This window comes from Athene noctua, chromosome 1 (genome assembly GCF_965140245.1).
Source record: "Athene noctua chromosome 1, bAthNoc1.hap1.1, whole genome shotgun sequence".
Taxonomy (NCBI): domain Eukaryota; kingdom Metazoa; phylum Chordata; class Aves; order Strigiformes; family Strigidae; genus Athene; species Athene noctua.
In genome coordinates, this window is record NC_134037.1 from 65,434,956 (window position 1) to 65,450,287 (window position 15,332).

At 40.0% G+C, this 15,332-nt stretch overlaps 1 protein-coding gene across 3 annotated transcripts in view; it reads right to left on the minus strand.

The window, feature by feature from the left end:
- Positions 1-6,424, minus strand: part of AHI1 (Abelson helper integration site 1) — a 96,466-nt gene extending 90,042 nt beyond the window's left edge. For 2 of the 3 annotated variants that reach the window (XM_074896373.1, XM_074896371.1), the window contains exons 1-4: positions 6,327-6,414; positions 4,059-4,111; positions 1,529-1,596; positions 552-667 (exon numbers count right to left, since the gene is read on the minus strand). In XM_074896373.1, coding sequence (XP_074752474.1) covers positions 552-667; positions 1,529-1,538 — 126 coding nt within the window. In that variant the 5' untranslated portion in view covers positions 1,539-1,596; positions 4,059-4,111; positions 6,327-6,414. Of the gene's footprint in view, positions 1-551; positions 668-1,528; positions 1,597-4,058; positions 4,112-6,326 lie in introns of all 3 variants that reach the window. The other variant, XM_074896372.1, reaches the window with a different exon arrangement.
- Between the last annotated feature and the right edge of the window lie 8,908 nt (positions 6,425-15,332).

Here is a 15,332-nt window from a genome sequence, read left to right on the forward strand (position 1 = left end):
AAATTGAAAAAAATAAGTTCCACATATTGTTTAATATAGTTTGTAAATTCTTATTCTTATACCAGTACTTTTTAGGGAATAAAGTTAATTATTATCTCATATTATTATAAATTCTTATCAGTTCTCAGTTCACAGATGTATTACACAGATGGACCTGTAGTACACAGACATAGTACACTCAAAATTAAATATTTTTACAGCCATATTTCTACTAGCCCATCACTCAAACTCTCAATAAAGTCAATATTGAATTTGCAGATCTTAAAACCTTTCTGAAAGATGTGAATGGGAAAAAAGTACTGTCAGACTTTCAATGAGTGCATGCATGCATGTGCCACTTTCTTTTTACCAGTATTATATATCTCCAAATTACAAGGATGCATTGCTGGTACACACACAACAAATAAAAGCCATATCAAAAACAAAAGATGCATGCAGAAATATACTTTACTTTTTAAAAATGCTTATATCTTCTTTTCACAATACATTTTCCTGATCTTTTTTTCATTAAGGAAGGCAACCAAACAAAGCTTGTATGTGTTCAAACTCACCACAATACTCTCTTGAAACTCCTTTTTCTTTGATTTCTTTGTGGCTGCTAGACCAGCATGGCGTCTGAAGATTTCTTCAAATCGGACTTTGGTTTTTGCCTTTGCCTCACTTTCAACTACAAAATGAAATCCAGAGTATGATTCACTAGCTCAGTAATCAGTATTGCTAAAAAAGTGCGTAATCATGCTTTAAAATCACAAAGGACAAAAACTGTTTTATCAGGGAAAATTTAACAAAAATTCACTTAGTATTCAGTTAAGAATTTCCATGACAATGTAAACCACACAAGGATAACTCAGCGACATTGTACAAACACACCACACTATTACTTGTTGCTGAAATCACCACCATCTACTCCGTTTCCTGAAGAAAGCAAGTTTTGAAGAGCACACATATCAGGATCAGCACAAAGTAGAGGACAGATTATTGCCCTCGCTGTTTATGAACAGTAAGTAGCACACTGATAACGGAGGTGACATGCTGTCCCCAGAAGCATCAGATCTGGGTTCCTACTGAGTCTGGAACCCAGAGGAGCACCACAGAGACTGATCAGTAAGAGGCAGGAGCATGCACAGATCCAAAATCAGCTGGAGCTGAGAGTCCTTGCTTTTCTGTGAATCACAATACTGCTAACAACAGCATTTCAACCCTCGAAGCAGTAGATGTTCTAGCCCCCCTGAGGTGATGCTTAATTTTTAGCTAAAGAATTAAGAATGTAATCTGGCACACCACTGAAAAAGATAGTTGAATCCTCAGCTATGGTATATTTACCACTGTCATTACAATTTTTAGAAAAGTCCCTAAATTTAAAATAAAAAACCCCAAAACTCAACACTTTGAAAATCAGTTATAAACATGGACTCAAAACAGAGCCAATGCAGCATTAAAAATTTATAGACAGAAGTAACTCCTATCACCTGCATCTAGTTTTTAACTATGAAATACGTATTGAAAATCAAAGACAAAGTATTCTTACCTGCTGGCATTTTCAGTCCTCAGAAGTGGCTCAACACACCAGCTGCTTCTTCCTCAGAATTCACCATTCTGTTTAAAGTAATTAACAACTTTCATTAAGGTAATTGGCCCATAGACTTGAAGCTAACAACTAAATGCATGCTAGTTGTAGTCATCAAGGATGAGTGCAGGTCTTTTAAGCAAATATTTATTTCTAAACTGTCTAATGTATTAGAAGTTCTCTGACATCAAATCTCAGCTCAAGATTCTCATCATCCATTTGATACTTGTTGTATGAAAGAAAATAAAAACCAACACTACAGCAGTTTAATTAGCTATATATTTCTGAGCAATAGCCAAATGCTTCAGTACTGTAGGCCTCCAGTCTTCTAAAAAAACCTACAGCTAATTTAAATAATAATGATCCATGAAGCCATTTATATTGAAGCCTTTCTAATCAGGTTCCTATCATGACAGCACCACCAAGGAAGTCACATCATAGCCAGCTGATAGCTTTCAATGCAAAGATTAATATCTGCCAACAAATTTAACTTTATGACAAATCTCTAAATATTTATGTTTACATAAAGCATTTGTATTTTACATAAAGCAGACAAGCAATTACATGAAACTCATTTCTCTAAAGAAAAATGTTAGGCCCTCCTGGTTGCAGAGAAAAGCCTACAAATGCAATCCAAACAAAGCTTGAGGGCAAATAAAAACATTACCCCGCTTTATCTTTTTATCAAGAAAATTCAGACTGTTTTACAACAAACTTTAATACAAAAATATATTTTGTAAACACTGGAACTAATGAAACCCAGCCTTCTCTGAATGTGTTATGTTCCCCTTAGCCTTCCAGGCAATGAACTATCATACCTATCTCCCCTACAGCCTGTCAGGCAACAGCTACAAGTTCTCCCTAGTTAACACCTTCTGTTAGATACCACTAACTTACATTCACTGGACACCCAGACTATATCTATCCTAACTAAGACATAGCATAAAATACTACCAGGCTATATGGTTGCATTATCCTTGGCAGCATTTTGGTCCAAGCCACCTAACACTCACCCAAGCAATCCCTGGGTACGGTTTAGGACATAGTGTGATTATTATTAATAGGCAGTTTGCAAGTGGCCACTGATTTGGGGCTAAGAGTTTAACAGCATTAAAGTGGGCCAGACATACCACTTGACCTCAACACTAAAAAGCACTCCTGGGCACACACATTTTACGACTATAGGAAAGAGCCAATGCTACATTTACGTTCTCAAGTACCTGCACTACCGTACCCTCAGATCCTTCTTATCTCCCTTGCACCGTGTTACTTGCTTATTTCCTGTTCCCCACAGGCTATGCACTTTCACATCATTTCGCATTTGTTACTTACATTAGTTTGGTCTGCTGGCTAGCCAAACCAAACCAAATTAAGAAAAACAAGGCAAAGTGTCAGGGTTGGACTGGCATTAATAAAAGTGCTCATTAGTCAATGGCCAGGTGTCATTAACTTACTTCATGTATTAAGCAAAGCATTTATACTAAACATCCAACAATCTAAGGATATTTGAAAGGAACAGGAATGAAAGGACCAAGGGTTTTCATAGAAAGAAAAAAAATGGTTTGTTCTGTAATATGTTTCATCATGTCACTGACAAAGTAGCAATATTTCACTAACTAAAACACATTCTGACTCCTAAAGCAAAGCTTTACTGTCACAACTAAAACAGTAACAGTTAAAAATAGCACTTCTTATAAGAAATCAAAACAGAAAATATTACTGAAAAATAAATCTGCTTTTGCAATTTATACCAAATGGCCATTTTAAAAGTCCTGCGGTTAAATGCTGCTTTTCAAGCAGCTGTTTTACAATTGACTAAAAAATACTTACAATTTGAAAGAGTAGAAAACTAAATATAGTTATAAAATACAGCAGATCCTATCACTTTTATCATCCACTGAGGACTGCAGGAACATGGAAAACTTTTTAAGAGTAGTTGACTGATTTCAACCACCCCGCAGAAAACCTATTTACAAACAACAAATGAAATGCTGACATGCTCTTAGATTTAAAACAAAAAATATGAGAGACAATCTAGAACACAACAGCAGGATAAGTAAAGGGCATACCTGTTCCAAGTATGGAACTAATTTTATGGTCAAAGGTTAAATAAATCACACCACTAAAAAAACCCTGTAGGCAAATTAATTTTGCAAATACTTTTGCTTTCAATGGAACAAACACCCTTCCAAAGGCTAGGCTCATCTCACATGTACCAGCACTCTTTGCAAAATACATAATTTGCCAAATTCACCAGTGAGTGCATAATTTTCTGTTTACCTCTACTTATTCAATAACAGTGTATCCTCTTGTGGCAGTAAAATTAAGAAATAAAGTCCTCTAAAGATAGTGCTATTATTTTATACACATGCCCAATTTAGATTTACATGACCTTTGACACGGTCCATTAAAGCAACTATTAGACCTGTCTAAATATAGATTACTAATCAACAAGGGTAAGAACAAGGCTGTTTACTCAGGATAATCTCACCTTAAAATAGGAGATAACTGTATATCAAAGTTCAGTAATCACAGTGCCCCAATCTGAAAAAAATCCGTTATCATTAAGATTAATCTTGTAAAACGCATTTTTGCCTGATCAGATTTAATCTCTTCCACATTAGTTAATATAAAACAATCCAGGAACAACAAAAATACATGCTTGGAACAGTGGCATATTCCAGCCATCAGAAATAACCAGGAAAACAAAATTGTGAAGCCCAAGCTTCCACAAATTATTATATACCTTCCTGAAAAATAATCTAATTTGCTCTTCTCTAATATTCACCTGTATTTATAAATGTAATTCTACATTAAATTCTTGCTCTTTTCACATTTTACAATATTGCTGACTTGCTGTATTATTTTGCATCCTTAGGATAAGAATTTTCTATGCAAACCATGTCACAAAACCCACTAATCACAAAAAATACTTTTATTGATCACAAATATTTTTTTTTTAAAAAATCAAACCTATTCTATAATGGAACAGAGCATACAGAATCTGTACAACATAATGGGAAGTGGCAAATTTCCTACCTAATTAAGACTATTTACGAAACTGAGTTGACAAAATATTTATGCTTCAAGATTTTCATTAATAGCTCATTTTTCTTTTATCACAAAAAGTGAATGTAATTTTCAGTGGCTGAAAAGCCAAGTTCAAGTAGAACATCAGGCTTTGTTTACATCTAATTTTTTAGATAAGATCAGTCATTACAGTGGGAAATCTTGGCTTTTACTAGTAGGTTTCGAATTCAGCTATCTGTAGGTACCACTACTTCAAGTTCTGAAATAGCTTTCACTCAGAATTGAACAGCAAAATAACACTGAGTGGAATCTGTTGCTCTTCACTAATGGGACATCAAAAAAAATTTCTGGTTTCATTCATGAAAATTCAGTATTTAAGTCCAGAAAACTGACAGCTTTACTATTACCATGTAAATACCTACGTACTTGTATATCAAATAAACGCTACTGAAAGTGCGGTAGCTTTCTACCAGTTTAGATATGCCTGTGAAAACCTTGTGTTCACACTACTTTAAAAGGATGTTCTAAAAAGCTGGTGCTACCTGAGTTTTCTAATAGTAACGTATCAGAAAGCTTTAGCTTCTGAGTAATTGCCTTGTTTTTCCCCACATCTAGTATCACAGAATCATGTGGGTTGGAAAGAGCCTTTGGAGATCATCTAGTCCAACTGTTCACCTAGCACTGACAGTACCTTTTGTCGGTCAGGATGTTAAAAACAGTGTTTGCCCTGATGGAAAAACTATGGATCTCAGTTCTACGTAAGGAAATACAGCTTTTATTGTTTACTACATTTTAAGTCTCTGCCTCAACTTAGATCATAATTATGAAAATTATCATCAAGACACCACCGTAACCATTTTAATTTCCAACCCGGCAGGCACTTTGCTTTGCGTAGAGGAATAACGGTAAGCAACAACGGCACATTCCCAGCGCATGCCACAACGGGTATAACCGATGGGATTAACCGCGCTTAACGTGCGGACGCCCATTCCCCGTGCGAGGGAGGCATTGCTGCTTCGGGGCTCAGCGCGCCGGGCACGGAGGAGCGCTGAGTGCCAACTGACCATGCCATCTCATCACCTGGGTAAACCGCAAAACTTCTACCGAGAGAGCGGGAAAGAAAAAAAAAAAAAAAAAAAAAAAAAGCAGCTGATTAAGGGATGACGGCTTCACGCTGCCCCGAGACCAGAGGACGAGACCACGCCGCCTGTTCCGCTTGCCGCTACCGCCAGCCCCCGGGGTCGCTCCGAGAAACCAGGCGCGGTGCGGGGCCTAACTCCCGCTATCTGCGGGACCGCGCCGAGGCCGCTGGCCCAGCCCGGCGCTCCCCGGGCCCGGGGCAGTGCTGGCCGCCAGCCGCCGCCGCCACCCTCCCGCCCGCCACCGGCCGCCTAACGCCACCCGCGCGCGCCGCCGCCGCTGCCGCGCGCGCCAAGGGCGGCACCGCAGCGCCCTCCGTCACGGCTGCGATGCCCCGAGCGGAGCCCCCCGCCCCGGGCGGGGGAAGGGGAGCCGGGGGGAGGGAACAGCGGCGGGGAGGCGTGCCCCAGCCTACCCGCCGCTGGAGCCGCGCACTTTGGACGAGCGGCAGCGGCGGCGGGAGTGCCCGAGGAGACCCCGCGGCCGTACGCGGCCTCCCCGACCGAGGCGGAGGGTCCCGCCCCGGCCGGAGGCTGCCCCGCTCCCTCCCGCCCCCTCCCCCTGGCCGCAGCGCGACGGCATCACTCACGCCGGCCCCGTCCGCTTCGGTGGCGGCGCCGCGGCCACCCGGCTGCCGCCGCTGCCTCGCCTCCCCCCACCGGTGGGCTCTCCCGCGCTCCCCCCCGCAGCTCCGCGCAGTTGGTTTCGCCGAAAACAACCAGAGCTGCCAAGGAAACCGCGCGCGCGGCGCATGCGCGCAGCAGAGCGGGCTGAGGCGGGGCGGGAACGGAGAACGCGCCAGGCTGGCGCTGGCGCTGCCGCCGGGGCGGTTTGGGCAGCGCTGCGCCCCCGGGCGGCGGCGGGCGGGCGGGCGGCGGGAGAGCGCCTGCGCAGCAGGGGCGGCCTCGGAGGGCCGCTCTTGCGCGGGGGTGCGGCCCTGCCTCTCCTCACGCCCATTTTCTGTGCGGCCGGAGCCGGGCGGCTGCCCCGTTCGGCCTTGGCGCCCTGAGGCGGCGGGAGCGGGGCTGGGCCTGGGCCTGGCGGTGCGAGCAGGGAAGCCGGCTGCGCGCGTCCCGGGCCGCCAGCGCGGGCGCTGGCCTGGGGGCGCGGGGGAGCTTCCCGCCGCCGGGCCCGCCACAGGGTGCGGGCCGGCGGTGTCTGGCGGAGCTGGCCGGGGGACGGGCCCCAGGAAGCAGGACGTTGCACTCAGCTTCTCTCGCCGCCCCTGGGACTGCACCTGGGAAACAAAAGAGGCCTGGTGGCCCGAGAGCGGTGTGCCTTGCAAAGATGTCGTTGTTAAGACTAGGGCACCGTGTTTTACAAAACAGAAAAACCTCAGTAATTGGCTCAGCAGTACCTCCTCCTGTGTTCCAAGCCTGTTTAGTGTTGCTTTCCTCATGGCTGATGAGCTGATTACAAAATGCTTTTTGAAAACATGGAATTTAAAATACTGTGAAAAGCTTTAGAAACGGGAGCCCTTCAGGGATATGTTTAAAAAATTGTCAAAAGTACACTGTAACTGTCTTAAATTCAGATTAACAAAGTTGTTTGCTGAAAAGTAAAGTCTAGGTAGTGGCCTCGATTGGAGTCAGGAGGGTGTCTATAAAAATGTTTGGAACGTTTGCGTTTTGTAAATAGCAGCACAAATGGTTGTACTGAAACTATGCAGATACTGCAGAAACTTATTTCCCGTCTGATTTAGCAGCTAACTTAAGCAGTGGGGTTTCTTACCTGTAGGAATGACATAATTACTGTCATAGAAGCACTGTTCTCTTCTGTGTAAAAGTTCGTAACAATTGTAGATGTCAAAGTTCCTTCAAACACCAGAAGGCGCAAGAAATTAATGCAGGTTTTGGATGAATGTGGCCATATCTTTTCAGAAGTGAGGCTGGGTAAAATTAGTCTTCAGCTGACTGTGTGCTATTTGTGCAACCTAGAGGTGAGCTAATGCTTGTGATACTGTGGTCATGACACTCAGTTCCCAAGCATAGTCACTCAAATTCTGTTGAGTTACACTGGCTGCCAGAAGAACCCACATTCTGAAACTTTGTTTCTCAGGTATTTCTAGTGACAGATGCTATTGTCCCTTTCTGGTACTTAATCTGTCCTCTGCTTTCTCAAATGCTTGCACCCACTCAACTGGTAGGTAGGGGTATTTCTTTTATCATAAGATAAGTAACCTGGATTGCCTTACTGTAACACAATTTTAAAATTACAGCTCTTCAGCATTTCTTTTGCTGCTTTCTATCCTTGGTGTATCTCTGTCCTTGGTAGTACCCAAAACTCAATTAAATCATGGCCTTGAACAGCCTGATCTCACTTTGAAATTGGCCTTGTACTGAACAGGAGATTGGGCCAGATAATCCAATATCCAGATGTCCCTTCCTGAATTGTATAATTATGACGTTGTTTGTTATAATTATGACGTTGTTTGTTATAATTATGACAGTTCTAGTGCTAGCTTTTACAGTAACCAAGACACTTAAAATGGTCTCAGTGCTAGTCATAAGGTAGACATAATAGTCAAAGGCCACCTTTATTTTAGTGGTGCAGTCCCAGAAAGTTGCAGCATAGGATTGATGCTTTGTCCAAATGTTCAGTGTAGGTAGGACAACTACAATGGATTCTGATCTAATCATTAACCAAGACACCATTCCTGGTTATAGCACACTCTGTGTCTGTAGCCTAGCAATGTTCAGGAAAAAAGCCCATATGTTTTTTGTACGCTGTAACTAATCCAAATTCTAACCCCAACTTTTAATGTAGAGAAAATGACAAAATGGTTCCCCAAGAGAATACTGTTGTATGATTATTGTGATATGTTACCTCTGTTTGACTAGACTTATGTCATCTCTACAAGTTGTTTAGGTTGCAGCAGAAAAGCTACCTCTTCAGTACCTTCCTTTATAAATGCCAGTACCAATCCGAACAACTCCAGACGAGAAACAAATAGATCCATACCTAGCTTGTCAGCCATGATCTGGCAAATTGTCCTGAAAACTAGACGTTTTCTTGAGAATCCATTATAGGACAGCGACTGATGAAGACAGACTCCTAAGAGCTATCTTGTGCAGTAGCCTGAGAGCTCCCTTGCACAGTTTTTCAGTTACCTGGTACAACGCTGCATAAGCACTGTCCTCCCCAGTAAACACAAGCCTACATATTGTGCATGTACACAGATATTCTAGCACAGTCTGCAGTGCCATCTCAGTGAAGTCTTCATCCTGGTTATTTGAGATTTCTCTCTGATGGGGACTTTTTTTATGGCTCAGCATATTCCGTCCTCTAAGAGAGTCATTGCCATATTAGGAAAGAAAAAAGTGAATTATACTGCTGGACCCTCCCATGGCTACACTGCTAGGGAGGGCTGTAGTGACAGGCTTTGAGGCTGTATAGTAGTATATCTACCATACAGTAGAATCACTTGCTTAGAGATGAGGGGAAGGCCTAGAATTAGATTTAGGCTTTTGGAGAGTAAGGGCTGAACAGGGAGTCCTGTGTCCTCTGAGGCTAGTGCAGATAACAACTGAAGAAAGGGGAATTTGAGGTAGGATTTGTGGAAGCTGAGTCACTTGTTTTTGTTGATGTTAGTGTGCGGTTGAAATGGAAGGGACTGCAAAGCTAACAGTATTGCTGCACCCTTTATGCTAGTAATTTAGGAAGAAGGCTTTCTGGGGCAGAATTAAATAAGATGGAATTCACTATAGTGAGGCTTTTAGTTATGTTTAAAGTTCTAATAGTTGGGACAGCAGGAACTGTAGAATATATTGCTGGATAGGACAAACCAACAGGTTTGTAGAAAGTGAGGCAGCCTGAAATGAAAGGAGATGGGTCTTTTATGGTAAATTTTAAAGAATGCTGTTAGTCTTGAAATTATACTTCCTGTGAGGATTAGGATTGGGGTTAAATGGGAATCTTCTGTGCCTCACAGGACGGAGATGTGGGTTGGTGCCCACCATATAAAATCCCAGGGTATCTAGGGTTGTAATTCTTAGAAGGACAAATGTTGGGGCTATTGCTAGATAGCTTTTCTGACAGCAAGACTGAAGAAAGATCTATCTTTTCAAATCTGTTAAAAGGGAAGACGATGCAAGTCCCTCAGAGCTTGGATGAAAGCTGAGCCTGGCAGGGTAAGTAGCATACGGCAGCTGGCAGGCTCAGTTATGGTTAATTCAAATCCAGTCATATTTGATCATTGACATAGAAACCAGATTTGGTATTGTCTAAGATTTGACCTGTCAGCAGCAGTAACAGGCTACAAGGCCTTCTATAATAAACCTGGCACTAGATGTCAACAAGTTTTCCTATTACTGGTACAAACGTGTCAAGTTTCCAGGAACACTTGTTTCATGAGAACATCTTAAAGAGTTCTGTGGCCATTACACCTGTGAAAGACCAGAGGTATTTTTGCAGTCTGAGTTCTACAAGCAAATAGTAGTCAGGCCTGTTTTCCATGTTGGAGAAGAATTCCATCTCACATCTTCAGCTGACTAGTTGGATTTTTTGGGGGAATAGGCAGAAGAAAACACTGCAGATCTTAGTCATAAACAATAGATTATTTGATAAAACCAAGCGTATATGTCTATATGTTAAATTTGGTACCTTCAGCTTGGGATAGTTAAAAATCGCTATTCTGGAGTTAAGAGTATTTCAGATACACAGCAACTATAAGCCAACGTTTGATGTGCTGATCTAAAGAAGATTATTTTCCCCCATTTCTTCCTGTGAGATCCTATGTCTTACGGTTCTTCCTGTGCACTTTGCATAGTGCATAACATGATCTGCTGATATTAAGCAGTTCTTCAGGTTAGTAATCCCACTTTCACTGCATCTGAAAATGCTGTGATATGTATTCCAATGTCAGTGTCATGAATACCCTTTGTTCCATTTCCTTGAAGAGATTTTTTTTTTTTTTTTAAGATCTAGACTTCGCTCATTATTGCAAAAGCAGTGGAAGTCAGGAGCAGCATTAAGAAATCCAGCCTGGGAACTCTCACAGCCCCAAAAATAAGAGGATGAGTTTTGTCTGTACTTTGATGGCCTGTGGAACAGACCAAAGAAAAGAAAGCATATTCCAACCATAACACATCCTGCCCAAAAGCATAGACAACTATGCAAATCCTGTTCTGATGAAAGGAGAAAACCAAGACTTTTGAAAAATCTAAAGCAGTTATTATGGATGTATGGGCATTTTCAGTGGATTGAAAAGCTCATGCTCTTTGTGTTCACCTGATTTTTCAGTTGCAAGGGCTTGTATACGGAAGGCCTTGCATTTGCTATGTGTGGGAAGTAGAAAGAGACATGCACAACGATAACATTGTAGCATACAGGTAGGAAGTTTGTAGATATCAGAAGTATTTTGAAAATCTCTCAGGAATTCCAGAATGATGAAGAATGGGTCTAGGTTCTTCTCAGAGCCTAATTTTCAACAAAAGGGTAAAGTAAAATCTATCACATGCAGGGGACAACCTCTAGGTGTCACTTGAGTGAACAAAATAGAAACAGCGTTTGATGCTGGGCAACTTAGCTCTAAAGATGCAGTGATATTTTGGCAGAAGATAATACTTTAACGAGTGGGTTATTTTCATAGTCAAATATAGTTCAGTTTATGTTATTGCGTATTCTGAGCAAACAGTCTGATTGACATAAATTGAAGCTTGAGTAATTTATGGGGCAACTCAGAAGATTTTACTGACATCGATAAGACAAATGTCACAAAAATTATTTTAAAGTCAATCACCAGCTGCTTTAATAAACTTAGAGACCAACTGTGAAGGATGCTCTGCATCCTGAGATTATTGTATCTTGCATTCCAAATTTCTAGTGCTTTGCAAGCAAGTCATAAGGTCTATTTTGGAAAGCTGATGTTCTCTACATATGCCGATATTGGCAGTATAAATCTATGTACATGCCTATTTGGCAGTGTACATTTCCGTGGCCTTTTCTCAGAAAGCTTCAACTCTTTGAGATTAAAAGATTTCCATGTTAGTTCAATCCTTCACTCATCCCTTATTCCTAAAGTTAGTGCCTTTAGTTCAGAGGGATACATAAGCATAATGTAGTCAATCCTTTCTCAGAAGAGAACTTTTGCATGTGTTTAAGAATGTCCTTTATCCTCATCAGCTTTGTTGAGCCATAGTTATTGTCTTAGAGTGTTTCCCTGAGTAGAGGAATAATTATTGCCATGACGTTTTTTTCTTGTATTTTATCACCTGATTGTGGGTGACAGTTTTCCAAAAGCTAAAATTCTGTAATGTAGAAGACTTATTTCACATTTTACTATAATTTTTACTTGTAGACCAAGAGCAAAAAATTCTGGTGTTAAAATTCAGCAAACATCTAAAGAAAACCACTTTTCTTCTATTTGAAGGTGTTTCTAGCATAGGATTTTGAAATGTTTTAAGAAACTCAAGCCTTGATTGTTGTATTAATGCAGAGACTTGGATCAAGGCTAGAACTACAAAGTAGCATAATCCTAGGGTCTGGTGTTAGTAGGAAATGTAAGATTCCTGAATTTTTAACGAGTAATTTTATTTTTCATTTTACACAGGCTGATGTTTATAGGAGGATCACATCAACACTCCCTCATATCTCAGGTTATATACCAATATGTTCAACATACTAGATTATTTATATTATTTATCTATTATATTTTTATAACATGAGGAAAAGAATAAGATAAACCCATTTTGTTTAAATGCCAAAAACCTACATTTCAGAAGCCGTAGTATCAAATTGCCTTTCCAGACAATGAGGTTATGAGCCCCCTGAAGCGAAATTTTGATCATGATTTCAGTAGGTTTAGTGTATTTTCAGCAACATCTCCTGAGGCATAGGTAAATCTCTGCTGATGATTTCGTGTCTTCAGAACAAAAATGGTTTCTTGTCTTTTTTGAAAGCAAGTTATAGTCAGGAGAACTGTATTTATGTTCACAGACAGCTGAAGGTGCCTTGCCACAGGATGGCAGTGTAACAGCACATCATTAAATCTAATTTTTCAGAAGTATTCTGGAAACACTGGATATTGAAGCTAGAATTTGCCTGCAAGTAAGTGCAGCATTATTGCTTTTTAACTTTTAAAAATAACATTGTTCCCCTTGTATATTAATGCATCTTTGCATATATTTTAATTACATTGCTTTCCTTTTGCCTTGTTTATTAATAGCTATACAATGTGCTTTAATAAAGAAAAATGATGAGAGCTTAGCTCTCCCGAATTTCCCTATTGTGTCCTATGATTAATAGTTTTTTAATTGTAGACTACTTGCCACAATCTTTTTTTATAAAAGTAATTTACTCTTTAAAATATAATTGTTGATTTGTTTCATCTGGTATTTTTTCTTTCTTTTAAAAGGTTTTCTTTTTTTAGCAGGTCATTTTGAAGTTTTTACTTCATTGTCCTTTGGTAGGTTCTCATAAGTCTATTTTCAAAGCCTTCAAGCCTGTCTTTTTAATCATTGTTTATCTCACTGGGATATTTTATACTTCAGTACTTTATTAAGGTTCATCTCTTTCCATGCTTCCAGTGGTTTCTTGTGTAAAAATCACTACTCTTGTCAACAAAAGGGTTGCCATTTTTTAACTTGCAAAATACTTGAATAATTCCATTGCAGATACACTTTTGGGCAGCCCTCTTGTTATTTATTTCTAATCAATCTGTTGTGGAGTCTTGCTAGAGCTTCACTGAAAGTATCTGAGAGGTAAATGAAACAAAGTGAATTTGTTTGCCTTCATGGCAAGTTTGCAAGCCCTGTTGGGAAGATTATCAAAGGAATAACAAAACTTTAGATTTGCAATGAAGTACAAGAGTCTGCCTTTCTAGATGGACCCTAGGTGGTCCAGTTGAACGTATTGCACTTGGCAAATGCATATGAAGGAACTGTTTTTTTGTAGAGAGCAGCTTGGTGCTTGAGCATGTCTAAATAGCAGTCAAAAGTGAGATAGATATCTTGAAGTGACTTTCAAAATTTACTCAAACTCCAAGAAAGATGAGATAAATTTTTACTGGGTTTCATTTTGTTGTGAAACAATCTGGGACCAAATCACATCAGAAGTCTCATCTTAGTTTTGTGCTGAAATTCTGCATTCAACCTATCATGCAGTTTATTTCTACAGTGATGGGCACTGAGTTACTCGGTAATCCTGCCTTTAGTAGGGTGATGTGCTGATACTGTGGTATGGTCAGATTTTGGTATCCACCAAAATCAAAACTTCGCATTTAATTTGTCTTAAATGCACAGTTCTGTCAAAAATACATGAGGTTTACAAAGATGCTTTAGAAGTCAGCGTAAGTTGACATTTCAGATTCATTCCTGAGTAAAATTGATTCAAAATGAAACTTAGTGACGAAAATTACTAATTAAACGTCCAAATGGTTTGATGATTGAGAGCAAAACGAACAGAACACATTATATTTCATAAAACATTCCTCCTTAAGTAATGTGCAAAGCAAGAACACAAATTACTTGTAAAGATGCATTTAGTTTAGAAAAATAATCCTGCAGTCAATACCCAACATAGACAAGATCTAAGTCTCTGTTCTCCCATTTCTGCCTCTTCTGTTGACCAAGAAACCAGGAATTAACTGAAGATAATTTTCTACCTGTTCAATTTTCAGTGTTGGCTAGCTCTACAATCTTCTCTCCCTGTGTCTAGAGATATTTAAGAATCCCCTCTTGACAGGTTTTTTACATATCTTTACAATGCATAATGAGTATCTATTTTAGCCATTGTTTCTATGTACATTTTATCAATTCTACATTTTCTAACTCCTACTTACATGCCTGTCTTGATTCTGTTACCTCCTGAGTACAGGCATGACTTCATTTCGAAAGAAATTATTGGCAAAAAGTTTTTCTTTTCCCAGTTTCTGATGTCATTATATATTTATTAACTCAGCTCTTAACTTTTGTTTCTGAGACCAGAAAACTAGGAATTGTCCTTGATCCTCCCTCTTTTGCTTCTACACTGTTTTTCTCTCAGACTTTCTCTGTCTACTCTTAGAATGCAGTCAGAATTTGTACTTAACATGGTATTGCCACCTTTTTCTGTGTTTGTACCATTTTTTTCTTGCCTGATACAGCTTCTTCTTATGGTCTTTCTATATCCTCTTTCTGCTAAGCTAGGTGATGTAAAGGCAGCTACTCTCTTGTTATTGCAAGAGAATAGAGATAAATCTTTTGCTTCAGGACATAGAACTTAATACCCATGTGTTTTGCCACTGCTTTCCTGTCACTGCAAAAAAACCCTTATAAAACAAGGACATAGCAACCTGACCACATCAGGGACAAAGATATCAGATGAAGGTACATAAATCAGTCAAATGGGAAACCTACTTTGCATAATACCAGTGTATTGGAAAATGACAGTATCAATGTTAGCTGATTTACTCCTGAAATACTCACTAGATACTTTTCCTTCTCTCATCTCTGGTATTTTGATGGGTAAGGTTTCTTGCTAGATGTTTTTATGATTCTACAAACTGTTTCTTGCCTATGGTCATTATATTATTAGCAGTCTTTTACTAAGATCATAGGTAGTCAGATTCTACTTATCAGATACAGTAATTTTCCATCATTCTCCATTTCAACAATAG